Here is a 27,592-nt window from a genome sequence, read left to right as displayed (position 1 = left end):
CGCCGGTGGACCGGGGAAGCCTGGCGTCTGCGACGGGAGAACGGCGGACGTGGCCATATGTTGGGTTAAGATTCCCACTACGTATATTTGAAGTCTAATGCTTGTGCCCATGAGTACATCGCCTCGTTGCTTTTAGACCCGTAAGCGTCTATCTGTGGGCGACTAGGTCGTCGATATCCGGTAGTTTCCGAGTGCCAAGTTGAGACATTCGTATAGTGGTTCTTCAACCCAGTCCATCGTCATGGGTAGTGAATCAAAACATGTGGGACCAGTTCGACATCACGAACAGCTTATTCCTGTCTGTCCGCCACCAACTCTACTCGAATCGCTCGCCCCCGCAACCTGTCTATATGGGCAGCAACGATGTCGTGAACCTGCATTAGTTCAGCTCTCGCGCAGCAGCACGCTCGTCCACGTGATGGCGTAGCTTCTCATCCTTATCCTCCTCGTTCATCTCCTTTTCTCATCCTTACCCTCTTCCAACCACGACGATCTCGGTTAACCTCGCCCTTTTCGAAATGACGCACCGCTGCTGATCTCGGTCGAAAAACGTAGTGTAACTCCAACCCCACGCCCATTCTTGCCTGCCGCCGAACGTCCGAGGACCAAGAGAGGAACTGCAGCGGCTACCGGCATCGGCGCTGAGGTTCTCCGTACGTCTTTCTTATTCATCAAATATATCAATCGTACGTGTCGTGACACGGTGGAAGGGGTGGCGGCAACGAACACGTGTGCGACCAGGTTCATAGATTGGAGTTGGCTGGGTGTTTCCTGTCGATATTCGCTGGGGAGTTTTCTGGGAGAGATCTTGGAATGACTCCCGGATATGGCATGGGATGGGGGAGGTTTCGTCGGTCTGTGCCACACTGTTTTGTACTGGTACCTGTTCATGACCGACAGACGCTCGTGAAACATTGACAGGCAACGTGCGGTCACTGCTCTGGCAGTTGGCAGGCATATGGATGTGCATAAATAGTACACGGTATATATAGACATTGAGCAGAGTATGGAACTCGAAACATACATACAGCTGCATAAATCTCTCTCATTCCTGAAACAAAGTAGAATATCCCCGCTTGCAAACCCTGTAGGAGACGGTGCTTCCAGAAGTGTCCCCGTCAATCCAACAAGCTGGTCTCGCGGCTTGCAGTGTGACTTCACTGTTTATCCTTCTCCAGCGACAACTCCTTCGCTATACCCCTCGCAATCCAGTCCGAAATAGCCATGTTCGTTATCATAGGATTAACTCCACTTGCGCTGGGAAACACGCTCGCATCCGCAACGTACAGATCCCGCGTCTCCCACACTTTGCCGTGAGAATCCACGACACCCTCTCCTTCGTAGCTCGCCATCCTGCAAGTCCCCATCTGGTGCGCTGACCCGAACGGCGTGATCGGGGGCTTGTTGCCCGCTTTCTCAACCGACTCAAGCCAGGCTACAAAGCTCGGGTCGTTAATCCCGTGGTCCATCTTTTCACCTTCAACGTCCCGGGGCTTGCTGCGCCGAAAGGGTTGCGTCCCTGGTATGAACGCCCATATTTCCTCGGCGCCTTGGATGTAGCATAGTTTAGCTAGAGCGATGACGCCCGTCATCGCGTTGGCGCGGTCAAAATCGGAAGCCCTGTAGACGACTCGAGGGCTGCCCGAAACAGGGTCTGGGAAAACATAACCAGAATCACGGTCTCTCGTCAATGCGATGTAGCCATTCATGTTTCTGTACTTCAGCGCGTCGATTTTGAAGTCCAAACCGCTGGTCCAAGGAAAGTTTGACATCATGACATAGGGCTGGTCATTGTTTATAATATTAGGATTCGTATCATTGATGGTCGGAGGAGCACATACCACCATGTTCATCGTTTCCAGCTTCACTCCATGCCCCTTGCCATCCATATTTTCGAATGTCGAGCAGATGCTCGTGATGATGCCGCCTTCCCACGGTTTGATATCCTTATGAAACCGGGCGCACACGTAGTTGCATGGATGCATGTGAAGATTCCTCCCAATGTGCCGGTTCTAGATGTTATCAGAGTACGTTCCGGCATTTGGTGGCATCGGACACACCTTCAAGCCACTCCTTTGCAGCAATAACGGACTCTGCAAGGAACCAGCCGAAACAATCACTTTCTTTGCCATTATACGGACAGACCTTTGAACGCGGTTTGCTTCGGGCGTGCTCACCCCTCCGTCCTTATCCCGCGCGAGCCAGGTTCCCTCTACACCGATTGCCGTCTTTGCTCCCGACTCCTCACTGAAGAGCACCTTGGAGGCATGGAACCCTTCGATGAATTTTGCGCCAGCCTTTGCAGAAGCGGGAAGCCAGCTTACCGTTGGGCCCTGCTTTTCGGCTGAGCCACATCCAAAGTGGCATTGTCCGCAGTAGTGCTCTTGTCCACCTGTATTCTGCGGCTCCGCTTTCGCCATCCAACCGAGCTTTCGGGATCCATTGAGAATCACCTCGCTCCCATGATTGTGTCGTATATGTGCATCACTGACTCCCATGTACTCGCAGACCCGGTCCAAACACCTCTGAAACTCGGCTGTTGCAAAGAATGGCAGCCCTTGATTAGCCCACTGCACCGTTCGGAATTAGTTATTCGTTCTCCAAGTCAATACGAAGGAACAGGCCGAGGTCAACGCTCTGAACGCAGAGCCCGTGTTTCATGTGGAATATTTCGCCTACTGGCGCAACCTCACCTCTTGTCGCACGAATCCCTGGGTCTGTAGGCTCAGGCTCCAGTTCACAGTGCCTCCGCCACCCCAACAGCTCCCAGCAAGGATGGCCATAGAGGTGTCATCAGATTGGATGAGCCCGTTGCCTTCGTACAAGAAGTGACTGCCCGATTCCTGATTCATCGGTAGTTGTGAAGGAGGAAAATAGTATCCCTTGTCGACTACGAGGACGGAGTGGCCGGCTTCAGCAAGGACTTTAGCGCACACCGCGCCTCCACAACCGGAACCGACTATCACCACATCCGTTTCGACCGTCGCCGGTTCTTCAGAATTGTCAAATTGCATGAACTTGAAATCGAACCCGGGTCCTGGCCTGTAGCTATCAGGGTGATCCGTGTAGTCTATCAGTTGCTGGTACAGTGGATCAGCTTGGCTGAAAGCCTTTCTCGCAAGAGCGATAATCGACTTTGCTAGGATGGGCCAAATTCCGAAGTAGGACTTCGTCCACGACTGAAGGACCGCTTGGCGAATATGCAGTGGCTGGTCTTGAACAGGCGTGCAATATCCAGTGAAGAAGAGACTCCCCGTCCGCGTCCTACGCCCAGTCAGCTGGCATTCCCGTACCCGGCTTCGCCAGACTCACGTCATCGTATTCAACGCACCCTCCAGTTTCTTCTTCGCCGAGTCCGGGGTCGTGGCTATAACACGCCTGACGTTCTGCAGAAACCGCGGGTTGTCAGATGGCCTAGCGCGTAGGTACTCCTTGAACTTGTCCAGATCTGGCGGGTGCGTCAACGCTTCCCGGACATGTGCGTACGATTCGTTGTATTCTTCCTCTGAGATCTTCAGCTGGTTCTTCTTGTCGGTCAACGCCGTCTCGACAACTATTGGTGGGATCGCAGCGTCCAGGAGCGCGAAGAGGACCTGCCATGTTGAGTCTTTCCAATAACCTCCGTCATCCAGAGGCGGAAGCGGAGTCGGCAGCGGAGCTGCGAGGTGGGATGTCACTCCCATTTTGGCCGATGACTACTGTTTGGATTAACTAATACACGATCGGGGAGTGTAGTTGTAAGGATTTGGTAGATGACGGTGAATATCTAAGGTGTCTACGTTTGCAAAGACGCCATGCTATATCTTCATCCTCGGCACCCCTGAGTTCAGTCGATGAACATATGACAAACCCGAGGTCTTGGTGCCTGAACAGCCAAGAGCTTGGATGTATATGCTCCTCTATTCGTTAGATGATGTGGCAAGTCGACGACGATCTGAAGCCGCGATATTGCTGGAGAAAACGGCCCGTGCTCCAAGTTTGCTACGACAAGGGTACGACTACAACTTACGAAACCAATTTCCGAACATCCGATGAGAGGGTGATGAGATGGAAAGCTGCGATACTTCCCGGATCCCGAACTACAGTTGCTGTTGATTCCGATTGGGAAAAACCGTAGTGGTTGTGATCAAGACCGCCTACGTGCAACTTGGTACTACTGGGTTAGGGGTTAGGTACGTCTCACGTCAATCCATCAACACCGAGTGTACTTTGTGTTGCGTGTCCCAGGCACACACCAGCTGGGTGCTGGGTGTAGCGCTTGGACTGATTGCCCATGGATAGCCCTTCCATAGCTGCAGATTCCTGGGAGTCAGTCTGATCATCATCATCGTCAATAATACAGCTTGCATCCAGCTCGATATACCGAAACAGTTGCGCGGTATTGTGATATGTACGTTGAGAATAGAATAAAATAGAAAGTGCCTAGGAGCAAGTGATATTCCAAGACAGCCACGGGCTTGCGGCTACGTAGAGTATACAGCGCCTTACTAGAGTGACGGCATGCCTTCAGGCTGGTGATGCCTAATGAGGCAACGCAAAGCAGTTTAATACTCGATGCCAAACCCCACAAAATTACGTCTTGCATTTGTGAGCATAGCCAGAAAATTGCGGTAGAACAATTTGATGTTGTAGGCCGCAGTGTTTAGTGGTATCCAAGGCGTGGGTCTATTTCAACTATAATGGACAAGCCCCCCTTGCACATTCAGTTCATGCTGAGTGGGGGTTTACAATCTAGCATATCCAAGAGTACTCAATCATTCATTTTCAGGCATGACTGGCTACAGTTGTCATTCAATAGACAGACTAACTGACCTTCACTCAATGAAGTTCATCCCATGTAGGCATGGACAACCCAATTCTTGAAATTTGTGTCGTCACCGTCACCCCATCACAACGCTAAAGTTAATAATGTTCTACATCTTCGTACATAATCAGCAATAGCGTAACATAGCCTATTTATTCTACGTTTGATATATTCCATTCGTTATTACCTCGAATAGTTTGCCTCTATAAAACGCTGATAAAGTTATAGATAGGCTTTGTAAGAATTGGAACTACTTATACTAATATGAAAATTCGCGTAACAGTCTACAATCACTATATAGCTTCATCCTCGCACAAAAGTTTTAAAATAGACGCGAAGTAGACTGAGTTTATTAGAGAGCTAGTAGCAGGCTATTAACAACATACTAAGCTTGCTCTCGTTCAGTATACGGCCCTAATAACTACGTTAAGCTAGGACAAAATTTACGTGCCGTCGAGTCGGATTGATACGAAAAGGTAGGGGGATTGATTCACCTAACCAGTGGGTCCCCCTACCTTTTCGTATCAAATGGTAAGATATGTAAATAAAGGTCCTAGTAGCGGATTCTACTTATGAAAGCGGTAGTAAAATATCGTTATAATTTTACTCTACGCCGGGACTACTACGTAGCTAGCCCTATTAGCGAATAGACCTGGAATTCGGGTTCAATAGTCAGTTATAAGTTGCGTCAATACCGCCTGTTTCATTTGATAGGGTTCCACTGCTGTTCAATTCGGGTAGGTATTGTAACCGTTGCCAGCTATACCTAACGGTGGTAGGGGCAAGTTGGCCCCGAGGGGTCCCTAAATACTGCAACGCCTGCCTGCCTGCCTGCCTCGTACCTGAGGCCACAACTTTCCACACATACATACTACCCAATCATGGTTATTATGTGATAGCCTCATCAACAAACAAGGAGCCTCCGCCAAATGTCAACAGACTTGCTCCATCGAACATGTAGAATGAAAATTTCCGACGGTTACCAACTCAATACATTGAAAAAAAAAGTCTCGGGCATGTGACAATGACTTGGATACCGAGGGCTACGACCTTTGCACCCTTGAAGCCCGACGAGATCCACTTATGTCCCGTTTGTTGAGGACGAGGGGCAGCATTGACAGAAGTCTGTCTCATCAAGATTTACGAAGTTTCCCTCAACGACGATGCACATAACTCGGTGACGATTGTTCCAGCGGTTGGAGACAAATGGCTATCATACAATATATCCCAAATGGCATCTGAGGCCCTAAACAAGGGTTGCCCCCAGCACAATGCTGGTTTTTCGAACGAACAACTTTTGTCCCAAGAAAGCTCGCTGGACACGTACCAAGGCAGGGGTAGTTGGAATCGCGGGGTCCACACATCATCGGCTGTGCCCGGCTGCACGGCTTCAACAACGAAGACAAGTCCTTATCAGACACGTTCCATCCTTTCGGTTCGGATAGGTAGTGTACACGGCCGGCCAATGGCTTCATGAACCTTGAAACAAACCTGTCTAGACGTTCCGCCGTGCAGTTCATGCTAGACACCTCGAAGTGTTGGAAATGCAGCAAACTGCGTCATTGTGACATTGGTGACAACGATGGAATATGCGCCACCTGGTTCCCAACAAAAATATTGTTGCCCCGCATTGATGGCTTTCAGGGACTGCACATCACGCATGCAAGCTAGAGATCTTCCCGCCTAGCGGTTGTGTGGGGTCACAGATGTCACTGTTGAATCTTGTCCCTGGGTTCCTTCAAAGTGCAATTGTCTGCGACTTACAGATGAAGGAGACATGAAACGCAGTGCTATTGTCAAAGCATACGGAAGCGTTGGCTTGTCTAGCTGTCATCATTGGTGTTTTATCTTGGAGCTACATGTCTTACCATCAACAGGTCCATGTAGCCTCGAATTGCAGAAATGAGTGCGGTGGTACGAAGTACCTGCTCATTTTGACACAACCGTTTAGAGAAAGCTGACCCCGATTTGATTGGCCCGCGAGACAGCATCATGCCTGTCAAAAGGTTACCGAGGCTGCGAGGTTAGCGGTGCTTTCTCTTTTTGAGTTGTATCAAAATTGCACCAACAAAAAAGAGAACGGCAACATGGCACGCCTAGGGACGTCCTATGCCATCATACCCTGGCAAACCAGTCTGCTATACCACCTCAGATAGGTAAGCACAACGGAGCCCGCTCCTTTGGGGGGACCAATGGGGCACCCTCAACTCGATCGTTGAATCTGGACCCATGGCGCCTTCTGACGAAAGCGCACCTCTTGACCGATGTGCATTCCGCTCATCCACATAAAGTACATGCGTCCCTTGACGGCACACAGACACAACCTCCGAAAATTATTCAAAGCTGTTGAGGATCCTTTCTTCTCTTTCTATCTCGTGTAAAGCTCTTGCAGCCATTGCCTCTTTTTCTGTCAAGGTAGAGAGTTTTCGACAATAGCCTACCTTCTCTCAATTCACTTCTAATGTTCTACTGAACGACTTGCTACATTCCTTCGTGATACTACTTTAGTAGATCCAAGTGTGGGCGCACGGCCTCTTTCTAAGCTGGTCTATACCGCGTGATCAGCTTTGACTCCTGCTATTCGCAATCCACAACAGGACGACTACGTCAGAGCCTCCATCCTACCCCTCCACGAGCGAGCCGCTCCTGGAACCACGTACATCTCACAATGGCATCCTCGCCCTCCGTATACCTCGACAAACCGGCGGGATCCCTCTTCACCTTCTGGCCGTTGCCAGAGGAGCCGCAACCAATACCGCCGCCACACTTCGCCGCCCCTCTCGGCATCACCATCCCAGATGGTTTATATCAGTCGGCATTGGACGCCAAGGTGCCCATCACCATTGCTTTCCTGTACGCGGTCAGCGCGAAGCTGCTGAATTCTTACAACCAGTCGACTGGCAAGAAGCCGTGGGCAATCAGCAAGACTCGAGCTTTCCGATTGTTCGTTGTTTTACACAACGTGTTCCTAGCTGTGTATTCGGCATGGACGTTCTGGGGCATGTTTGTGGCATTGCGCAGCTCTATCGTGAGCCCGAGCGGACCCAATGGCCTGGCAGGGACCGTAGACAGCTTCTGCAAATTCCATGGCACAGGTGGAATCGGCAATGCCATCACGTACAACCAGGAACAAAGCAAATGGGAGACTGGCTCTGGCAATTCGTATCTTACCAGCGAGGGAGCTCCCAGCCGTGTTGATGTTGGAAGACTCTGGAACGATGGTCTGGCTTTCTACGGGTGGATCTTCTACCTGAGCAAGTTCTACGAGGTCCTTGACACCTTTATCATCCTCGCCAAGGGCAGACTTAGCTCGACCCTCCAGACATACCACCACGCCGGTGCAATGATGTGCATGTGGGCCGGCATGCGCTTCATGTCTGCGCCCATCTGGATGTTTGTCTTTGTAAATTCGGGAATCCATGCAATGATGGTGAGTTGCAAAAATCGTGCGGTCAGATTACCACTGGGTGGGTTGCTAACGTGAGAGTAGTACACTTACTATACTATCACCGCCTTCAACATCCGCGTACCTCAACTGATCAAGCGCACGCTGACCACTCTGCAAATCACCCAATTCCTCATTGGCGCATCTTACGCCATGGTGCACTCTTTCGTCTACTACACGGTCCCAGTGCAGGTCCCCATCCAGTCCGCGGCCGCAGCAGCATCGAGCATTGTCTCTGTCGCGACCACGACCCCGACCGCCGCCGCAGGACTCCTCGACTCCCTTAAGAAAGCTGTCTTTGGAGCAGCCGAGGCGGCCAACGGAGCTGCTATCGTGTCTACAGGCGACAACGAGACCAGCGCAATCTCATCCTCGGCCTACGAGATTCAATTTCAAAAGACTCCTTGCATCACGACGTCTGGTGCCACTTTCGCTATCTGGCTCAATGTCCTGTATCTGGCACCATTGACCTATCTGTTTGTCTCCTTTTTCATCGCGAGCTACGTCAAGCGCAGCAATGCCGAGGCAGCCCGAGCACGCGCTGCACGAAAAAGCGGTGGTAGCGAGGACAGACGGCTTAGCAATGCCATGCTGGCAGCTGAGAAGGCAGGCTGGGACGCGGCTAGGAGCATTGAGAAGGAGGTGTACGGTCAGAGCGGCGAGTCGGCCGTCATCGACGAGGAGGAAGATGAACAGCCCATTGACGCTAGTGGCAGTGCCAGCAGGGTGTTGCGAAATCGAACGAACCTCAACGTACCGAGGGCAAACGGCAACGGTAAGAAGTATTGATGAATCTAAACTGGCAAGTTCCAAGGTCACGGCTGTGGGACAGTAGACGTTGAGGAAGAAAAAAGAAATGATCGGGGCGTTTACGGGGAATGCATTGGAGTCACAGCATTGTTTCCAGAGACCAGTATACCATGATTGGTCACTGGTAGAGGAGGGACACTAGGAAGTGTAGCTGGGACGGAGGAGCATTTGCAGTAACTTGGAGGGTTAAACAAATAGGCCGGGTCGGCGCAAAAAGTTTGACGAGTTTACTTGGAATGTGTATCTAGACATCAGAGCTGGCATGGACCGTCGTATACTGATACTAATCGAATATTATCAACGAAGAAAAATCTCTTTCATACAGTTCAGGCTCTATGTTATGGTGCGGTTATTGTAGACGCCACATCGGTTTTAAGTTCCAACCAATATATACGCCGAACTGTTCTTGTCCACAGACAGGTATTGTATACACACATGGCTAAGTGCGAGAGCAGTGAGAACGCAGTTAGCTGAGAATAAGCTAGAATTGTCCGGAGTAGCCATAGGCATCGTATTCGAAGAAGCTTCCCCTTAGACCGTACCTCTCTCATTCTCGGCACATTAGGGATCATGTAACATGAAATATCAACACTAGCGTTAGTCTATGATTCTACGTAAGTCGTAAGGCGAACCCTTGTCACAGAACAAAGCCAGATGCCTGGGCTTTGAAGAATTATTGTTCAGGTATTTCAAGTTGGCATTCCTCCCTTGGTCGAGCATTCGGCTGCCAGGGAAGGTAGGCTCTCTCATCAAAACGACCCTCTCCAATGCAATCAATCCTCTTGCTGCTGTCCGCCTCTCATCCCGATGAGGCCTTCGCGATGTCGCAATAATCTCGCAACGCACCAAATGCAGATAAAATCCCATCGCTGCTTCACTCCTAACGCCTCGCATCAGTCATTCTCCCCTTCTCTACAGCCGCATCGAACATCCTATTCCAGGGTTTGACCACGCTCCAGCGAGTCCAGTCTCCAGTATAACTACGCGCTAAAACAAAAATCGTCAAAGACGCGTTCCATCCTGCCTGCTATGCTAGAGTACATTCCATCAACCGATCAACGAACTTCGAAAGGAAGCCCAGCAAATGCTCTCCTTCTCTTCTGTTCCTCCTGCACTCCGTAATAACGACTTAGTATCTAAGACATAATAACTGACTTTCGGTTCGTTAGCGTCGTAACCCCGATTCGTTCGCTTCGATTAAGCAAGACAAAAAAGCACAAACGACCCATTCTCGAGCTCGAAACAAAAGCTCGGGGGTATCATCGTAATCGAATTACTTCGGGGAATATCCATCGATGCGGACGGGCAAAAACACACAAAGATTCGCGCCCACGCGAGTCCGACCGCCGCGGTATTTCAGTCTAAACCCGTACTTTTCTATTCTATATGGTTGTTTCTCTCGGTCGTCATGTTCGTGGCTCGGAGGATGCTTCGTATGCTTTATTTGCCAACTGAGGGGAATATGGTTGGTAAGGTAGGCTCGATGTTGGTGTGAGGGCTGAGGGACGGGCAAAGGTCATCCGGTCGAATGGGATCGTTGCCTCCCGTGGTTGTTACCTCTTGTGGTTTTAACGTATGGATAGCCAAGTCACTCTCAGAATGTGCTCCAGTTCCAGTCTCGAGGTACGCTGGCGGCGATCTCGGCCGGATGAGGTTGGATTTTGCCGGGCGTCGAGGCAATCGGGGTAGAAGGCATTGATTGCAAATCTCGGATTACCGATGACCCGTCGCTGGATGCCTGGCTGTTGGTGCGGCTCCGCCATACCCTAAACTCCGAGTGGCAATGGCCGCAAGCTCTGCTGATGGCGCCCTTGGGGTTGTACTGGGCGTCTTGGTCGAGCGGGATATCGAAGGACGAGTGCGCGTCGCAGAAGATATTGCCGCACTTACGGCAGTGATGCCGTCGATTCCAGTAGCTGAAGCTGCGCATGCAGGAGGGCTCGTCGCAGATGGTGGACTCGTTATCTGGCTGTCATAGGGGGATGCAGGTTAGTTGACTTGTGGTGTTTACGAACGGAGAACACGTCCCACATTGCGCGGGTCGCACAATGTAGGGCTGCAGATGAGACATTGTTAGGCTTACCTTCCAGTGTACTCGTGTAGGTTGTGCGGTGGGTTTCGGGAACAGGTCGAGATTCCATTCACTGTCCATACACTTGCCGCTGTCGCCGGTCGAGCGTCGACTCAGGCGGCCCAACGCACCCAGCCCACTGATACTGATGAAGCTGCCGTTACTCCTCATGTGCTCATCGTCGTACTGGCCCTCCGCCTTCTTTCTCGGGTTCTTCTTGGACGAGTGCTCGGTCGGGCGCAAGACTGCAGGCATGTAGAGCGGCCGCAGCTGGCGACCATGGTATGACTTGGGCGAGGTAGGCGACGCGTTGTTGGAATGTGAAGTACTGAGGGGGGAAATTTGTCGGCTGCCACTGCCGCCACTGCCACTGCTGCTGTGCGGCGGGTCGTGTTGGTAGTTGTGCATCGACAGCTGTGATTGCGATTGCGACTGGAACCCCGGCAATTGCGACTTGTTGAAGTAGAATGCGTGTGGTTGCTGCGATTCCGGCAGCCGGGGCATTATAAAATCGGTCGCCATCCTCCCTCCTTTTCGACGCCCTTCTTCTCTCGTGTGCGATGCGACCACAAAAAGGGTATGTAAGCTGTTGCGATTGTCGTCTCGAAAGCTAGGAAGTCTGCGTAGTGGTGGTGGTGCTTTTGTGTTTTCGCTCCACGGAGGCGCTCGTCGGATGTTCTGTCGCGAGATGCCGAACAACAAAGATGAAAATCAAGGGTCCGTCCGATTTATTGCACAACTACCTCACTTCGACTGGTCTTCGAAATCACCTTCGAAAGCCAAGTAAGCTCCACGTAAGCCGGCACTTGAGGTAAGCAGGTGGCCAAGTGTGAAAGGGGGGGTCTGGGTATCGTCGGAAGGTCTACTGGTGTCAGGTTGGGCGGGTGAGAATGGTGCTATGTATGTATGCTGTGTCTCCAAGTCTTGCTCATGGGCGAACAACGTTCAGCCACAAGATAAGGATCAAGCGTCGACAGGGTTGACTCGTGTAAGTCCCACACCGACAACAATAAGCATCGACTCGACCTGGGTAACGGCAAGTCAATCGATTGATCGTTGAGGCAGGTGAGAGCAGGTAAGGGACAGAGGACGGCTTGGAGCAATGGATAAGAAGCTTTAGTGTACTACGATTAGATAGAGAGGGAAGGTTGATGAGGTGAGAGTGGGATGGGCGGGCACACGAGCACAAGGTCAATAATAACCCCATCAACCCGTCGGCCGGCGACAGCGGCAGCAACGACGATATTGAGCTGGGGGTCCCTTCGTCGTCCAACGGTCCAAGAGGAGTATTCTGCGAGACCCTCGACGGGGTCCTAGTCAGTCGTCTCAGTTGCTGCCACTGTGTGCACTGTGCTTCATATGACGGCAACCGAAGCGATCTGGCTCTAGACGGCCAATCTCTCACTCAGCTGGGACTCTGTCGCGTGTCCAATGTGCATCTCCCAATAGTAATTGGCGGTGGGGACCACTTAATGTGGTTCTTAACCAGGATCCTGCTATTTCTAAGCCCGCCCGTTTCCACAGTCCATCTGCACAGTCGTTTTGGCCCGTCTCGATATGCTGCCAATACACTGACATGGCTGGAGCCCTTCTGGACTGGGACGCATGCCATCCTATCCCTCGCCGCCGTTGACTGAGGGCCGACAGCCGCTGCATGCGACGTCGGAACCGTCTCTGGACAATGACGGAGCACGATGTCCGTTCTATTATTATGGTATTGGTATTGTACTGTACGCCCAGCATCGTCCTCAGCAACTATCGACGAATACCGACTAGAACTCGAGAGCGGAACTGTGGAAGACGATCACTTCCGAGAAAGTGTTGCCTTGATCGCTTCAGTTAGCTGCTTGGCCGCGTTGTCCTGTAATTAATGATAGTCTAAAGTAGATTGGATCCGCGTTGATAGGCTGGGTTCAAGATCCCTCCGATTCGGAACGAGATGGTTTGACGGCTGCTGACGTAGCCCGAGTACAGTACCATCCTTGTTTTCGAGGGCCATGGGCAGCAGTCTCGCATGTCCCGATCACTGCACCCCGAAACGGCAATAGAGCATCGTCGTCGCATTCAAGCCGACTCGAATACGTCGCCCCTCGAGGGGCACGATTGGCGAGAGAGTCTTGGCCCCGACCATTTCGAGACGATCAAGAAGCTGCATTTCCGCGCTCGATTGTAACCATTTCCAGCCGTCCGTCGGAAAGCCTATGATACCTGGACGAGCAGGCCGGCTAACGTCAGTGCTGTGCGTCATTACACTAGAAGTTCGAAATCCAAGAACATGACTGGCCATTGGCTGGATTGGGCTCAATTTTTTTCTTATCGATATTCTCAAATCGCGATGTTCACATCCTGGCCAAGGCAACGAAGCTACGATGTCGAGCAAGCAAGCTGCCAGCAAACTCAAAATTCCACTGCAGTCCATCATCCCCATCAGTTCCCCACGCAGCTGCACAGCAGCAGGCGCTTCCAGAGCATTCAAGCTACTTTCTATTAGGATGCATAAGCAGCGGCAGAGCATGACTGTCGCGTCTTCAGAGCCCGACTGCGCTAGGGATTTGCGGTATAAACTGCAAAGTGACGATATTTCATGCTCGCTTACCAAATAGCCAAATCCAAACCCACTTCTGTCTACTCCAGTGTATTGGACACTGCGTTACACGCGCCTGACTTCCCGAAACGGCGGTAGCCTTCGCTCAGTGATGGATTCTGTTTGGTAAGAGAATACCTTCTTCGCAATGCTCCACCAACCGAATCCGAGGTCGATGGGGAATTCGAAGTCAACATTTTCGGCTCCTCGAAGTTGTGCCCTCCTCGCTAGGAAGACGAGGCGAACCTTGCCTGTCACCATCGTCAGATCTCAATATTTGGGCAACCACTCTGGCTAACAACGTACGTCACGATACACTTACACATGGATGATGCCGGCTCTCACGTTGACCGCCGTCTCGTCTGAAGGCCTCGACCAACCGACTGGTGCTGTCACGATTACTGCTGCACAGTTGCCTCGACTATGCAGTCCAGTGTCTGCAACTTTATCTCCAGGTCTCAGCTGATTGGATATTGCAAGGCTTGAATTCTGGACGAACTTCACTAAGTCTCACAAGCTTGAAGGGGTTTCATCCACTCAGCGACCACCGAGTGTCGGAGCCTTTTTGGAGTGCGACCCGCACGTGGCAATGCATTCGTGAGTCGTGCCTCCAAAACATCAGTACAGAACTGCTTCCTGAGCATTTGTCAGCAGTTAACTGAACAGCACAGACGGGCAGCCATACACGCTCGCATTCAACGTTATTCCACCGCATTCGCCCGCACCAACCTGCGCTCCCTTCGAATACACAGTGCCCCAAAAGTCAATCGTAGTATCCATAGTTCCCATCCCTGTCGACTAGGGTGGTTTTAATTTATCAGGGTCCTGGGTCTGTCGGTGGACCAAGTTGCGTATTTGCTTATCGTCGTGTCCTGATTGGAGTTTCTTCAACTCGAGGCCAGAAACGGCAAACCCATCCCTAGCGTTTAGTAGTGCCGCCACTGCACCCACGGACAATCCGGCTAACCGGCCTTCGCCTTTCGGCCATTCGTGGCCGCCTCTTTGGAGCATGAATATGTCTTGGCACTATGAACGTGCCGGGAGTGGTGGGCTAGTATTTGGACATGCATACTGATCGAACAACGGCTGTACAAGGCGAAGTCATGTGAAGGTTGGAGATTGTTGAGTGTGTAACATGTGAATGAGATGCATTATAGTCGCATAGACAGCTAAGTCAGATCACGGTTGAGGCAGATTCTCATTTATACCTTCAACCCATGTCCCAGACTTGCCTCCCTCTTTCAAGACGACTCGAAGTCCTTCCACGACCATGCCCTTGTCAACTGCCTTGCACATATCGTAGACCGTAAGGGCTGCCGTCGAAGCTGCAGTGAGTGCTTCCATCTCGACACCAGTTTTGCCTTCACATGAAACCGTGGCTTCGATGTCTACCCGATAATTTCCTCGAGCATCGGATACAGGACCCCCTGGCTTCGCAGGTTGTGGGCTTGCGGCGGCGAGGTCCACGGTAACCTTGGAGATGGAAATTGGATGACACAGTGGGATGAGGTCTGAAGTCCTCTTCGCAGCCATGATACCAGCCACGCGGGCGACGCCCAGAACGTCCCCCTTCTTCATTTGGTTCTCGCTGATCAGTCTGAACGCCGTTTCATCGGAGAACTTGACGCTGCAAACCGCCTTCGCGGTTCTCTTCGTGGGCGTTTTGTCTGATATCGAAACCATGTGTGCTGACCCGGAATCAGAAACGTGGGTCAGCCTCGCGCCGGTGTCGTCCTTGCAATGGTGATGAGAGCTCGAGAATAGTCGTATTTGCCGGTTGATGTCTAGGCCTTGCGACAAGAGATGCATAGGCACTGCTCTAACTAGTGACGTTGCTGTAGATGTGTATCTTATTGTCCTCCACGAGTTCGGCATTGATGCCATACTTGGCACTTGGCCCCCTGAATCTACCAAGTAGGTGTTTAGCCGCCGATATCTTCTCAGGGCCAGCAGGGCGGCCTCGCATGCTTGCGTGTCAGATCTTCAGGTGTGGCATATCCTCTCGACATCGCCGGTGCTTGTGGTGGTGGTGGTGAGAGGTGAAGTCCATTAGGGCACAATGACAAGAGTATTACCCACCTATTAGAATCATCGGTCTATTCTTCATGTGCTCCAGCTCGCCTATACCCGCATGCTTCTCTTTCTTCCGCTTCACGGCCATGCCGATCACATCCAGCAGTTCCTGCTCATTTGGAGCCAGACCGAGAGGTTTGCTGGCATCGGCCAAGCCTTGCCGTCGGTCCATCTCGATCTTCTTCATGGCCTCAAATGCCGCCTCCTCAATGGGCTCGTCATTGTTCGACTTCCTCAGAATATCCCGCAAAGACACCTCGGTATTACCAAATAGGCAGACTTTGAGATTTCCATCGCTTGTGATGCGCAAGCGGTTACAAGTCCCGCAAAAGTTGTGGGTCATACTGGTGATAAAGCCTATTTTGCCCACGAACCCGGTGATTTTCCACGTCTTGCTTGTGTCGTTCTCGTGGTCTCGCACTTTCTCCAAACTGGGATACTTGTCGCGGATCACGTCCAGCATCTCAGAATAGCTGAGCATCTTGCCCTCGTTCCATTTGTTGCCATCAAAGGGCATGTACTCGATGAATCTTACCTCGATATTCTTCTCGCGGGTCATTTCGACAAAAGGGATAATCTCTCGATCATTAATTCCTCGCATGACCACGGCGTTGATCTTGAGCTTTATGCCGGCGCCATGGCGGTTGAGCTCAAAGATGGTATCGATGCTCTTCATGACCGCGTCGAAGCCTTTCCGGCGCGTCATGATCTGGAATTGCCATGGATCTAGGGTGTCGAGGCTGAGGTTGACGCCGGTCAAACCTGCCTCGACCATGCCTTCAAGCTTTCGATGGAGCGCCAGACCGTTGGTGGTAAGGCACAGCTCCCGCAGGCCATAGGGTCTGAGTGCCCCTATTTGCTGCATCAAAGGTAGGATGTCTCTCCGCACAGTCGGCTCGCCACCCGTGAGCCGGATCTTGTTGACCCCCTGTGATACAAATATGGACGACAACATAATGATCTCGGGAGTGGTCAGCAGCTCTCTGTGGGGCGACTGCGGCACCCCTTCCTCAGGCATACAGTATATGCAGCGCAAATTGCATTTCTCCGTGAGCGAGATACGCAGGTAGTCGTGCTGCCGGTGGAAGGTGTCCGTGAGGAAGTCCGAAAAGGGCTTGGCATCCCGGAGCAGCTTCCGCCGAGGGCTCGGCCTTAATGATGCTGGCACTGGGGGAGGAGATTCGTCCAAGGGCGGCAGGGTTGAAGTGCCATTTGCCGCAACCGAAGCGACTCTTCGAACCCACATGCCATGTCGTGGGATCGCCACGGACTGCGCCCAAGCCGAGGCCAAACGCACTGGGCGCGGAGAGATTGTCTTGTGCGACATGATGTAGCTGTGTGGCGGGGTCAGAACAACAGAGACGATAAACTAACGATGCTAATTCAACATCTCAAATCACAATATACGGCACACGAGGCCAAATTTCAAATATCAGGGAGTTGAACAAAGCCAAATAAAGCTGAACGTTGAAGAAGTTGAGGAGATGCAACTCCAACGTATTATTAGAGTCGCCACGAGGCGAGCACCGGGCTGGAGTCGGCGTCACACGCCAATTTTGAGTCAGCAACTACGCCCTCCGCTTGGTAACTCCGACCCAAACGGCATGAGACCGATGCTCTTTTACCGGCGATAACATAAAACGGGGTTTGTTTGACAGTGCTGTGAACGCCACTAGACCGACCTTCTGGCTTCTAAGCTTGCTAGAGAAATACCCGGCAGTGTCGCAAACTGATCGGCGATAGTGCCCCTCATTAAAAAACGGCAGGCACTTTGGAGCTCGTCCGATAGGAACATTGACGGCGAAATCTTCGTGCTAGGCCCAAAGTAGTAGTCAACAAAACAACGTCAATCTAGCGTGCAACCTTTCGCCCTAAGTAGTAACGGCAACGACGATAAAACACCACGGACTCTTTCTCGCATCCACCCTACCGTCCACTACATCGGCTTCCAAGGGCTGTATTGGATCGATCCTCTAGTGGTTTTGGACCAGGGCACATGCTTGCTGGCTTAGACGTCGCCCAGTAAAGAGTCTCGCGGGCCGTGGTCTGGAACGGATGCGCTGACGGGAGCGGCTTGCTTAAAGTTCCTCTTGCGTCCTCACCGGTCTCAAATTTCGGTATATCATCACCCTACTATAAGTGACGATTTGGTGATGATTGCATGACTCGGACACCCAGACTGTCCGTTGCATCACACGATGCGCTTCTCGCCCGTCTTTAAGTGTACGCAATCCCCCACACATATGCTTTTCCTCTTCCTACCAGCTCGCCCATATACTTTCTGCAGTGTCACTAGTCCCCGAGTCGGATAACTGACAACGCCCCTACTAGCCTCACCTCACTGTCTACCCAGTCCGGATGGAACTCTCATTGCTACCTTGTTTCTCTCGAGCATTAGCATCAGAGCGGTTGCATCCTTGGCCACAGTTCGTAGCATCAAGCTACCTGCAGATTTAGTTGGTGTAACCGCCTTCATATGGTCACCGTCGTCCAAACGGCTTCTGCTGGCTGCTAGCGATCAGATCCACGTTTTCTCGGCGACAGGGGGAGACTACCATGCCATCATTCGGAATCCGTCTTCGTCCACCGGCAAGTCGACATTTGTCGACTTTGGGGCCACAGACGATGAGGCTTGCGTCTACTCCGCGTTTGGCATCAAGCTGTCTATCTTCAATCTCGCTTCTTCCAGAGCAGTGGAGATCAACAACCCCAAGTTCTACAATGCCTCAACTGCAGCCCGTGGCTTCTCTTTTCGCCCACGCACCCATCACCTAGCGTTGCTTACGAGAACGACGGGAAGGGATACGATAAGCATACATGCTCCAGGGACGAGAGAGGTCCAACGATCCGTATGTAAGCTCCGTTCTTATTCGCTCCCCTTTCGGCTACCTTAAGCACAAAGTTCCCCGATCAATTACTGCTTATGGCACTTTCACCGTTGAGATTGGGCTTTGCATTTTTCGTTCATCGCTCGGTAGATAGGCGTTATTCTCCGAATTTGGCACATACTAATCGCTCTTGATGCAGTGGAACCCTGACACTATTGATGCATCGGGCCTCTCCTGGACATCGGACGGCTCCTGGTTGATTGTTTGGGAATCTGCAGCCCAAGGTCACAGATTATTGTCCTACACATCCGATGGACACCTCTTCCAGGAATGGTGCGGGCCCCGCCCGCATGCACCAGACGACATGGATCTACGACTCGGTGCTGGTATCAGATTTCTTACCTTCAGCCCCAATGGTCAGTTTGTTGCCGCCGCCGATTCGAGTAGGTGCGTTTACCTGCTGTACACGGCGACATTGGCAGAGCATTTGCAGCTATGTCACCCCTTGGTGATCGAACCTCGGGATACCCTTCAAGTACGTGCGCTCGGTCCAGTTACATGCATTGTAGCTAACTGAAGAAGATCTGGCAAGAGCAAAGAAGACTGTCCAATACGAACGTATCTCTACCCACGTTTCTCAGGACCACGCGAGCAGTATCTCCACCGGCGCGGCCGCCACAGAGCTCTCAGAGTCTGCCCACAGGAGGTGAAAATGCCCAGTTCGACAGTTCTTCCTCTTTACTTGCGACGAAGCTCGAGGAGGCGCCCACCACGGTTTGGATCTGGGACGTGGCAGCATCGGAACTTCGAGCGACTCTCATATTTCATAGCCATATCTCGAGGGTCGACTGGCACCCCGTTCATCCCGAGCTCCTCTTCATCAAGTGTGAGGGGCCTATGTACGGTGGCGTCGTATTTGTCTGGGATCCTTTAAGCGATGGCCCACGACCGATCGATTTCAGATCCCGCATCCCTGACGGCAAGATTAGCGGAAGGGTCGCCGCTTCATGGCTAAGATCAAAATCCGAAGAGGAAACCGCAACGGTGTTCTTTGCAGACAACCTAGCTTACTTGCTCGGTTCTCCTGCAGAGTCTGGAAATGACATCGTTCCCTGGCAAGCCGGAGCTGTATCGGTCAATCAGGATCGATCTGCAAATCTACCGTCGCACCTCATGTCCGACCCTCATTGCCCCGCTGAAGAAAGCGACGCCCACGAGACGGACATGGTTGAAGACGTGAGCGATGTGGACGACACTTTTCACTTTAAGAGGAATAGTTGATTCGCTACACTGCGTTTGGTGGCGCTGTTGTCACTGCATACCGCAAATGACGTGTCACAAATGGCCATTAGGCCTTGTCCCGCGGCTCTTTTTGAGGTGTTAGCGCCTAGCTTGCCGGGGAATACTTCCGGCTGCAGCAGAAGCCCTGCTGTCACCTACGACCACCACAGTTGCATCCACGCATACTGGTCAAGAACAAGCAAAGGATTGTCACGTTCTTCGCAGATATGGTATCGAGCAAGGTATGTGTTCACTTGGTGCCCCTTGCCTAACGGCCACACCATCAGGCATACCCTAAAAATACCGTCTCCAATCTACATTTGGCCATCACTTCGTCTCTCTTCTCCCGAAAGGGCTTTGCATGTCCTTGCAAGGTGGACCTGACTCACAGCACGTATGAAGTCATTGTATGCCCTAATGCCGCAAGAACCCTTTCTTAGTGGTTGCCAAGCCATTGTCAAATATCGGAAGTCTTGCTTTACCCATCTCTCGTTGGTGCCAATACTCTGCTCCAACTTCCAACTGGCCTGTTTTACTACCCTCTTTATTCGGTTCTGGCAATTTGAAGAGTGGTGTGACAAGTGGATCCGCCTGCCTGTTTGACTTCCTCAATCGTCCAGTCATGGCCTTTACAGCAACACGGCAACGCGGTAGAGCATCTTGTCACCAACGCCATAGCGCAACCTTTCCAGCGTCCACCCCCTTCAGCCCACCCTCCTAAAATCTTCTGCTCTGCTGCATGTCGACAAATTCGGAAGGTCTCACCACTGAACAATTTACCAGGTGTTTGCTTGCAAAGACGTGCGGTCCACAACGGATAGTGGATGGAAATCCCCACGCTGCTGTGGCATCGATTGATACTGCAATTTGCAACCCACGTGAACGCAAGCAAACGAGTGCGAGACCAGGACAAGTCATGGTGTGCAGCCACATTTGTGCCCGGGAGGGTATCCTACGGCACCCGTTGGACATGGTGCGCCTGGTGTGTCTCGGCAAAGACTGGGTTCGTTCCAGGCGACATGGGGCTCGGAGCGAAAATTCGGAGACCACCTTCTAGACCAAAAACCCCCGAATCGATTAGCTCAGCGTGAGGTGAGCCGCAGGAATGAGTGGCCCAGATACTGCACCACATACCCGGTTAGATCTTATGACAGGCAAGGCTACCCTGGGCCACACCCCGCAACGACAATAAGCGCCAGATTGCCAGGCTCTATCAGCAGTCTTTGGCAAGTACCCGGATACCACTCCGCTATATCTATCTTTCAAAGTGGACCTCAAGTGCCAACACCGTCGATCTATTCGATACTAACAGCCGAAGTCCTCATGTCGGACTGTGACCCGTCGTGTTCTAAGCAACTATACCCCCCTTTCCGTCTTTTCAGCCCTGCTCGCTAGCGTGGCTGCTGTCCCAAGGCCATTTAACGGCTGTGCCAGTCGTGACTGGTTACTTTGAAAGCGATGGGAGATATGCATATGTCGTTGGCAATGCTTGTCTGACGGACTGGACCTTATTGGGGCGGAGTCATGAAGCAATTTTCCCACGATAGCAATGCACCAAGGCTGTTCACCATTACCAGCATTGTTCCATTATCATCAAGGATCTACTTCTGCAGTAATTGACAATCTTTGAGCAGTCTAATGCAGAAATACCACTTCCCCAATCAAACCCCGTGCGCTAGATGGTCCTGCATATGTTTTACTTCCCAGGACACAGTAGTTTTGATGAAGAACTGCTCACCGAGGCTCATCCAATTTCATCCCAATTCGTGCGACATATAAGAAGCATCCACGGCAAGCAAGGCTCATTTGTCTCATTCTGCCTGTTCCACACGATCTTCAACACGACGTTCTTCTCCCAGGGTGTTCCCTGCCCATTGTACCAACCCGATCTTTTTTTCAACATCTGCGGATGCCCGTTGACAATGTCGACCGACACGGTTTCGAATCAAGTTCCTGTGAACGGCACCATCCAGGTGAAAGTGCCACCGGGCAACCAGACTGGCCAGTACTATATCCTGATCTCCAATGTACATTACCAGCTGTGATGATGCTCGACCCAAAATCCGTGAAATTATTAGGCTAATACGCGTAATTTCCTCTCAGCTGCCATGGAACACGTCTTGGCAGCAGTTGAAAGACCATGTCCGAACTGTCTGCTCCGTTGAGAGGGTTGAGGTATTCAACGATAGTACCTCTGGGTGGGTCATGGTTCGAGGGCACGACAGTTACAATGCGGCATTGCGTACGTCACTCTCAGTGCATGGAATCGTAACATACGTATCAAGGCTAATACTAGGACAGAGCTGCTCAGCGGTGGGCTATTCAATGGACGACCAACGTTTGCAGACGGCAGAAATGCCACACAGTCCATCATGATCAAGGAGCTCGTGGTCCCTTCGACCATGGCTGTGCCGTCACCGCGATCATCTCGCACACCGATAGCGCATGCGCCGCCTTCAGCGCAGTACTCTAGTGCATATAGTCCTCCGACATCACCACCTGCTACATATACTGCAGATTACGGTCAGGTATGTTGGTGTTCCAAGATCAATGGCAAGGTCGAAGCTAAAACTCGTAGTGGACTTCTGCCGCACCAACGGCGGCGGCATATGTGACCAGCCCCACGACCGACTACTCGCCACACATGGCTACGCCGTACGACTATGGAGAAGCACCTGGCTGGTATCCGTACGATGGTACCTCGTATGTAGACCAATCTTCGGTTATACCAGCCACAGTACAGTACCCATACGACGCTTACCAGCAGGCGCCACAGTACGATCATCTGAACGGGTACGGTGGGACTGAGTACGGCTCATCCGGAAATGCACCAGTTCGGGAGTCGCGACATGCCAAATCCCCCATAATCAATAACAGTTCAGCTGGTTTTGTGAAAACGGAGAGACGAAAGATCATCATCAAGGGACTGACGAGCTGGACCTCGCTTGACCAAATCAAGGAGCTCCTTCGCACCAAAGCTGGTTCTGATGCAGATAAGAACCCCCATATCAACTTGCCTGTTTCCGAAGAAGGAGGCATCCGGGGATACGCGACAATTACGTTCCGGAGCGAGGAGGTGGCCAGCAAAATCGTCAAAAGGCTCAATAAGGCCACTTTCAACGGCCGGGAGATCAAGGTCGAGCTCACCAAGGAAGGCGTCTCGAGAAATGAAGAGCACCATGCAAAGAGCAGCCATCACCAGAGTAGTCATCACCACAGCAGTAGGCATCACCGCGAAGACAGGGAGAGATCTGGCCGCGAAGACAGGGAGAGGTCTGGGAAGAAGGAAAACTCCAAGGCTTCGACACCGTGCCCTGTTGAGAAGAAGGACAAGTCTCAGAGCAAGCGAGGTGTCGTCATAGCTAATGGATCCTCGAAGAACCCAAAGGCAAGCGATTGGAGCAAGAAATCTGGCTAACTGCCCTCTTGGCCCGTGAACTTGGGAGATGACCAAAGAGGGGCAATGGAATTGTCGGGGCTGAGATCACAGAACAGATCTGATTGGAAAGATCTTCCGTTCCTTTCGTCGGTGGCATTGTGGCATTTTATACGGAGCTGGAGATTTCCTCTGTTTGGTCGAGGCAGTGCTTAGTCCCCTAAATCATAACTGCGTTGTATCGACGCTTCAGAGACTGTATACACACACACACACACACACACACACACACACACACGAGACAAAACAGGGTGTTTCTGACCACCCCTGTCCTTGCCCATCGCAAACGGTCAAATTCGCATGTCCTAGCCTTCTTCGCGACGGAGCCGCATCCAAACCCCGGGCTCCTTGGTTGAGCTTTCACGGTGGGACGGCAACGTCGTGCATCCATCCCATTGTGGAACCAAAGAAATCGCTCCCGGTACTCATTACGAGTTTTCGCTTTTTTTTCTACTCCCCACAGTACTTTTGTTGCTAAAAGAGAGCATTACGGTAGTACCGCATTTGCATAGTGCTAACGAACCAGGTGGGGGGCAGAGAGGCATGCCTAAGGTAGAACGGGTAGTTACAGCTGTCATTTCCACAGGGTTTCAGTGATGACGAGCACAATGATGAATTGGATGTGGTACGAGGCTGGTAGACGGATCGGGACGTCTGCACGATGGCGAGTCTATTATCCCGCTCACGTACTGCGGCGCCTCCCCGTGTTGCTTTTTTGGATCGGTTTCGGCCGAGGAAGGAATAGATGGAGCGAATAGGATGTCTACCTGTGGTCGGAGGAGCGCTCCGCTTGGTCGCAGTCGACGGATTGCCACAGATGCTCCCGGAAACCTGGTTGGTGGGCGGCCCGGTTTTTTGTCTAAGAGCTGCAGATAGGTGGCAGGGTGGGTATATATGAATCCAGCTCTATAGATCAAGGATATTATTCAGTTCTCACATCAGATCATATCATAGCGAAAACAAGGATGGTCCTTCTTGCATCGCATCGCATCGCATCGCATCGCATCGCAACCCTGAGTCGAACTCCGGACCCATACCAAGATCCAGAAACCAGGTATACCTGCATGCATATATTCCTGCTCATCTAGCTCGTTCGAGGCTCGAGGTCGCGGTGGCTTATGCTGGTATCCTCGTGTTTGCAAACGCCCCAGATTCCTTCTCATGTTGCATTGCCGGGTCTGGAGCTTTCCGTCGCACTACGGACCGGCTTTGCTTTCCCCAGGGACTGCCAGGGACTGGAGGATTTCTCGTGTGAACTATACCGCATCCTACCGTGCCATGTCATCCATCCATGCACCTATCCGACGAGTCGCGAGCTCCCGACGGGTGGGTCTAGAGCACCGTTTCTCCCCTTTAATTCGTAGTTCTTCATCCTCTTCAGGTCATATATCAGATCCTGACTACCCACCTTTCTCCCCCACCTTTCTCGCCGTGGTATATTGTTGCTTGTAAATGAGCGAGGCGAGTTATGCGAGCCACCACATTCACTTCGGACCGACAATCTCCATCGAAGAAGATTGAAGATGAGCATGCCAACGTTGTATCCTGGCTTTACCGACATAGGGTTGCAATGGCAGATTAGGCTCGGAAGAGGAAGGGACAGGGCCGGGCACGGCTGTTATGCATGAGATATCACAGATTCATTTGTGGAGAGAGCTGGGGAGGCCGGGGCTGGCTGGGGGCTGGAAGCAAAAGGCTCACCGTATCGAGGTACTTGTTTGCGGCATTGTTTAGCAAGAGTTTATTAGGATTGGGTCGTCGGCGGGCCTCAGCGGGAGTAACGCTCCAATCGGTAAACAACAATCTTCTCTTTCTTATCCGCTGTATACTTGCACTTTACGCCGCCACCTCGCGTCCAAGCCCTCTTCTCGGCTATCTTTGCACAAGCCCGTCCTCGGAATCGTAGGTCTCAGCATGTCTTTTTTTTTTCCTCAACCACTCTGTTGGAAAGGGGTTGGTGGACTGAGTTTTCAACAGCAGATAAACTCCACTCTGCGGGCCCCCATTCTGCCTGGAACAAGTTATAGGATACGGCTCGTCGGGAGATAAGCACGTACGAGTAATCCGACGGGGACACTCGGAAAAGCCGACTTGCGGCATCCCGAGTGTGTAGTTCAGCAGGTCGCAACCTTGTCCCCACCCTGGACTAACATGAGGAGCAGGTCAAGTTGCAGTCAAGTCGGTCGGTGGTCTGGACGTGAGGTTGTTAAGAATGCGCCTTGTTCCTCGCCTCGGACGGGGCCATGTAGTCATCTTTGGGCAGAGCTAGTTCGAACTAGTCTCAACCGTAGACACGTCATCTCGTGTGTCCGTTGTTCGTGCAAGGGAAATCCTTGAATGGGCCCTGGTACCTGGTGCTGAGGCTCCTGGCTCAAACTCATCCGTTTTGCCTTCCTGAAATATGACGGTTCAATGCAGTTTTAATTATTAAAGACCAAGTCAGGACTATTTTGCTAGAATCAACCACCATGCGTACGGCTCATCTACTACCTACCTCCCAGTCAAATCAAGAAGTCGCTTCTGAAAGTCTAGCAATCTCCCTCCCAACAGACTCATGCTACCTGTCTCGTACAACAATCCCCATGCCCTGGACGCTACAGACCCGCCTCCTCCATGCCCTTGGTGATCTCGTGCCGCACGTCGTAGCTGTAGAAGAACTGCCGTACCGGCGCAGTGAAGTTGTACGCCGTGTAGGGGAAAAGGCCGTCTCCCCATACTTCCTCCGCCTTCTGCCGGTAGTGGTCGTGAAACCCGGGGACGGTGTCGCCGAGGTATTGGTTGACATGGATGTGCTTCTTGAGCACCTTGCCGTAGAGCTCCAGTCGGGATGCGACCAGATTCGGATCTGTTACCCCCTTGAACAGGAGCTCGAGCGCGGCAGCTTCTTCGATGGCCATCACTGCGCCTTGGGCGTGAATCGGCAAGACGGTATGCGCCGCGTCGCCCAGCAGCACGGCACGACCCCGCGAATATGTCTCGAGAGGCTCTCGGCGCAGGAGCTTGTACATTTTGATGTCTGGAGCCTTCTTGATGACATGACTCAACGACGGATGGTAGTCTTTCATCAGCGCGAGCACGTCGTCGTGGGTAGCGGGCGTGTGCCAGTCGACTTTTCCGTTGTCTTGGGGCTGCGTGGTGTGACGGAGAACTATGTTCAACGTCTTGTTATCTCTGCATGGGTATGAAACCAGGTAAAAGGCCTTGGGAATATAGAAAGGAGCCCAGTATCCCGGGGGCTGGTTTTCGAAGATGGCGCGGGTATGCTCGTCGTTCATGATGTCTTCCATGGGAATCAGACACCGGTAGGCGGACCAGCCCATGTCCCGAGCCGGCTCCTCTTTACCGGTGACTTTGCTGACGAAGTTGGACTTGATGCCGTCCGCGATGACCACAAGGTCCTTGGTAACCTCGGTGCCGTCCGCCAGAGCAAGGACACCGGTCGCGCAATCTACATCGACGACGCCGTTCCCAAGGTTGATGGCGACTGCTTCCCCGGGCTGGGCATCGGAGCTTTCGGCCATTTCCCGCAGCCTGCTGTGTAAGTCGACCCGGTGGTAGAAGCCCATTGTAGCGCCGAACTCGCGCTGCAAGGTCGAAAAGTCCTCAACGGATGCATTTTCCAGGCTGTGGGCGTGTACTATACGCATGTTGACGGCTTCGACGATGCCAGCTTTGACAGCGTCGAACCCCCAGGAGTCGAGAATTCGGGACCCATTGGGTGTGATGGTCAGGGCGGCGCCGACTTCGTTCGTGAAGGTCGAACGCTCAAAGATCTGCAAAGCCTTTGTTAGGGGCAGCAGTACTTGTGGAGGTGACACGAGGCGGGACCCCAAGAATTCAACGAGAAGAACAGGAAGCCACGACGCTCTGTCCAACCCGAGCGCTCCAGCGTAAGAGAGAGCAACTGACCTCGACCTGGGCCCCTGCGCGTCGCAGACCAATGGCAGCACTCAGCCCGCCGATTCCCGCCCCAATTATACCAACTCGGAGAGACATGGTCCAATGCAGGTGAGACAAAGGTGCGTTTTTGGCAACGTAACCGAGAGACAATATCAGAACCTTGGGGGAGAGGGCAATAAAGATATTATAATAGGGTCTGTCGCAAAAAAAAGCGGTTCGTGTGTGTGGGCGGGACTGCAGCCAAATCACGAAATCCTCTTTTTCTGCATTCACTGTTGTTTGCCAAGGTAATCAGGGTGCAAGCAGAGCAGAGCCAGCATCGAAGCATCTCGGCCGTAAAAGGATCCCAATCGGCAGGCG

At 52.2% G+C, this 27,592-nt stretch overlaps 8 protein-coding genes across 8 annotated transcripts; 4 read left to right on the top strand and 4 right to left on the bottom strand.

The window, feature by feature from the left end:
- Positions 1–1,070: 1,070 nt before the first annotated feature.
- BCR38DRAFT_383980 (long chain fatty alcohol oxidase) lies at positions 1,071–3,683 on the bottom strand (the record flags this gene model as incomplete). Its single annotated transcript, XM_040857449.1, has 5 exons — positions 1,071–1,784; positions 1,842–2,012; positions 2,061–2,570; positions 2,694–3,264; positions 3,313–3,683. 5 exons carry the CDS (start codon positions 3,681–3,683, stop codon positions 1,158–1,160), a joined length of 2,250 nt encoding a protein of 749 aa, XP_040719662.1. The 3' UTR covers positions 1,071–1,157.
- Positions 3,684–7,105: 3,422 nt separating this feature from the next.
- BCR38DRAFT_419881 (GNS1/SUR4 family-domain-containing protein) lies at positions 7,106–9,370 on the top strand. The gene is made up of 2 exons (XM_040859349.1): positions 7,106–8,234; positions 8,295–9,370. Exons 1-2 carry the CDS (start codon positions 7,473–7,475, stop codon positions 9,036–9,038), a joined length of 1,506 nt encoding a protein of 501 aa, XP_040719661.1. The 5' UTR covers positions 7,106–7,472; the 3' UTR covers positions 9,039–9,370.
- A 1,225-nt stretch (positions 9,371–10,595) lies between these two features.
- Positions 10,596–11,855, bottom strand: BCR38DRAFT_90742 (uncharacterized protein). Its single transcript, XM_040865755.1, has 2 exons — positions 11,143–11,855; positions 10,596–11,028 (listed from the first exon to the last, which is right to left on the bottom strand). Exons 1-2 carry the CDS (start codon positions 11,650–11,652, stop codon positions 10,654–10,656), a joined length of 885 nt encoding a protein of 294 aa, XP_040719660.1. The 5' UTR covers positions 11,653–11,855; the 3' UTR covers positions 10,596–10,653.
- Positions 11,856–14,710: 2,855 nt separating this feature from the next.
- Positions 14,711–17,306, bottom strand: BCR38DRAFT_90725 (uncharacterized protein). Its single transcript, XM_040865754.1, has 2 exons — positions 15,794–17,306; positions 14,711–15,621 (listed from the first exon to the last, which is right to left on the bottom strand). Exons 1-2 carry the CDS (start codon positions 17,112–17,114, stop codon positions 14,894–14,896), a joined length of 2,049 nt encoding a protein of 682 aa, XP_040719659.1. The 5' UTR covers positions 17,115–17,306; the 3' UTR covers positions 14,711–14,893.
- Positions 17,307–17,875: 569 nt separating this feature from the next.
- On the top strand, positions 17,876–20,266 carry BCR38DRAFT_90659 (WD40 domain-containing protein). The gene is made up of 4 exons (XM_040865752.1): positions 17,876–18,010; positions 18,119–18,636; positions 18,815–19,150; positions 19,198–20,266. The coding sequence occupies exons 1-4, from the start codon at positions 17,986–17,988 to the stop codon at positions 19,894–19,896; spliced, it is 1,578 nt and encodes a 525-aa protein (XP_040719658.1). The 5' UTR covers positions 17,876–17,985; the 3' UTR covers positions 19,897–20,266.
- A 1,171-nt stretch (positions 20,267–21,437) lies between these two features.
- BCR38DRAFT_90661 (uncharacterized protein) lies at positions 21,438–23,403 on the top strand. The gene is made up of 3 exons (XM_040865753.1): positions 21,438–22,138; positions 22,198–22,424; positions 22,475–23,403. The coding sequence occupies exons 1-3, from the start codon at positions 21,922–21,924 to the stop codon at positions 23,312–23,314; spliced, it is 1,284 nt and encodes a 427-aa protein (XP_040719657.1). The 5' UTR covers positions 21,438–21,921; the 3' UTR covers positions 23,315–23,403.
- A 1,308-nt stretch (positions 23,404–24,711) lies between these two features.
- Positions 24,712–25,798, top strand: BCR38DRAFT_90647 (uncharacterized protein). The gene is made up of 2 exons (XM_040865751.1): positions 24,712–25,234; positions 25,495–25,798. Exons 1-2 carry the CDS (start codon positions 24,957–24,959, stop codon positions 25,667–25,669), a joined length of 453 nt encoding a protein of 150 aa, XP_040719656.1. The 5' UTR covers positions 24,712–24,956; the 3' UTR covers positions 25,670–25,798.
- A 128-nt stretch (positions 25,799–25,926) lies between these two features.
- BCR38DRAFT_480877 (uncharacterized protein) lies at positions 25,927–27,328 on the bottom strand (the record flags this gene model as incomplete). The annotated part of the gene is made up of 2 exons (XM_040863318.1): positions 25,927–27,105; positions 27,242–27,328. The coding sequence occupies 2 exons, from the start codon at positions 27,326–27,328 to the stop codon at positions 25,927–25,929; spliced, it is 1,266 nt and encodes a 421-aa protein (XP_040719655.1).
- Positions 27,329–27,592: the final 264 nt, after the last annotated feature.

The sequence above is a fragment of the Pseudomassariella vexata genome (genome assembly GCF_002105095.1).
Source record: "Pseudomassariella vexata strain CBS 129021 chromosome Unknown BCR38scaffold_2, whole genome shotgun sequence".
NCBI lineage: Eukaryota > Fungi > Ascomycota > Sordariomycetes > Amphisphaeriales > Pseudomassariaceae > Pseudomassariella > Pseudomassariella vexata.
This window is presented reverse-complemented; position numbering and strand designations above follow the sequence as displayed.

Bases quoted from the DNA above. Each gene is read 5' to 3' on its own strand.
- BCR38DRAFT_419881 (XM_040859349.1), top strand. From the start codon at position 7,473: ATGGCATCCTCGCCCTCCGTATACCTCGACAAACCGGCGGGATCCCTC. The intron at 8,235-8,294 runs GTGAGTTGCAAA...ACGTGAGAGTAG, and splicing joins CGGGAATCCATGCAATGATG to TACACTTACTATACTATCAC.
- BCR38DRAFT_90742 (XM_040865755.1), bottom strand. From the start codon at position 11,652: ATGGCGACCGATTTTATAATGCCCCGGCTGCCGGAATCGCAGCAACCA. The intron at 11,029-11,142 runs GTAAGCCTAACA...CCCCTATGACAG, and splicing joins CTACACGAGTACACTGGAAG to CCAGATAACGAGTCCACCAT.
- BCR38DRAFT_90725 (XM_040865754.1), bottom strand. From the start codon at position 17,114: ATGTCGCACAAGACAATCTCTCCGCGCCCAGTGCGTTTGGCCTCGGCT. The intron at 15,622-15,793 runs GTGGGTAATACT...CCTACTTGGTAG, and splicing joins TAGACCGATGATTCTAATAG to ATTCAGGGGGCCAAGTGCCA.
- BCR38DRAFT_90659 (XM_040865752.1), top strand. From the start codon at position 17,986: ATGCGCTTCTCGCCCGTCTTTAAGT. The intron at 18,011-18,118 runs GTACGCAATCCC...CGCCCCTACTAG, and splicing joins CTTCTCGCCCGTCTTTAAGT to CCTCACCTCACTGTCTACCC. The intron at 18,637-18,814 runs GTATGTAAGCTC...CTCTTGATGCAG, and splicing joins CGAGAGAGGTCCAACGATCC to TGGAACCCTGACACTATTGA.
- BCR38DRAFT_90661 (XM_040865753.1), top strand. From the start codon at position 21,922: ATGTACATTACCAGCTGTGATGATGCTCGACCCAAAATCCGTGAAATT. The intron at 22,139-22,197 runs GTACGTCACTCT...ATACTAGGACAG, and splicing joins CAGTTACAATGCGGCATTGC to AGCTGCTCAGCGGTGGGCTA. The intron at 22,425-22,474 runs GTATGTTGGTGT...TAAAACTCGTAG, and splicing joins ATACTGCAGATTACGGTCAG to TGGACTTCTGCCGCACCAAC.
- BCR38DRAFT_90647 (XM_040865751.1), top strand. From the start codon at position 24,957: ATGAGATATCACAGATTCATTTGTGGAGAGAGCTGGGGAGGCCGGGGC. The intron at 25,235-25,494 runs GTAGGTCTCAGC...CATGAGGAGCAG, and splicing joins ACAAGCCCGTCCTCGGAATC to GTCAAGTTGCAGTCAAGTCG.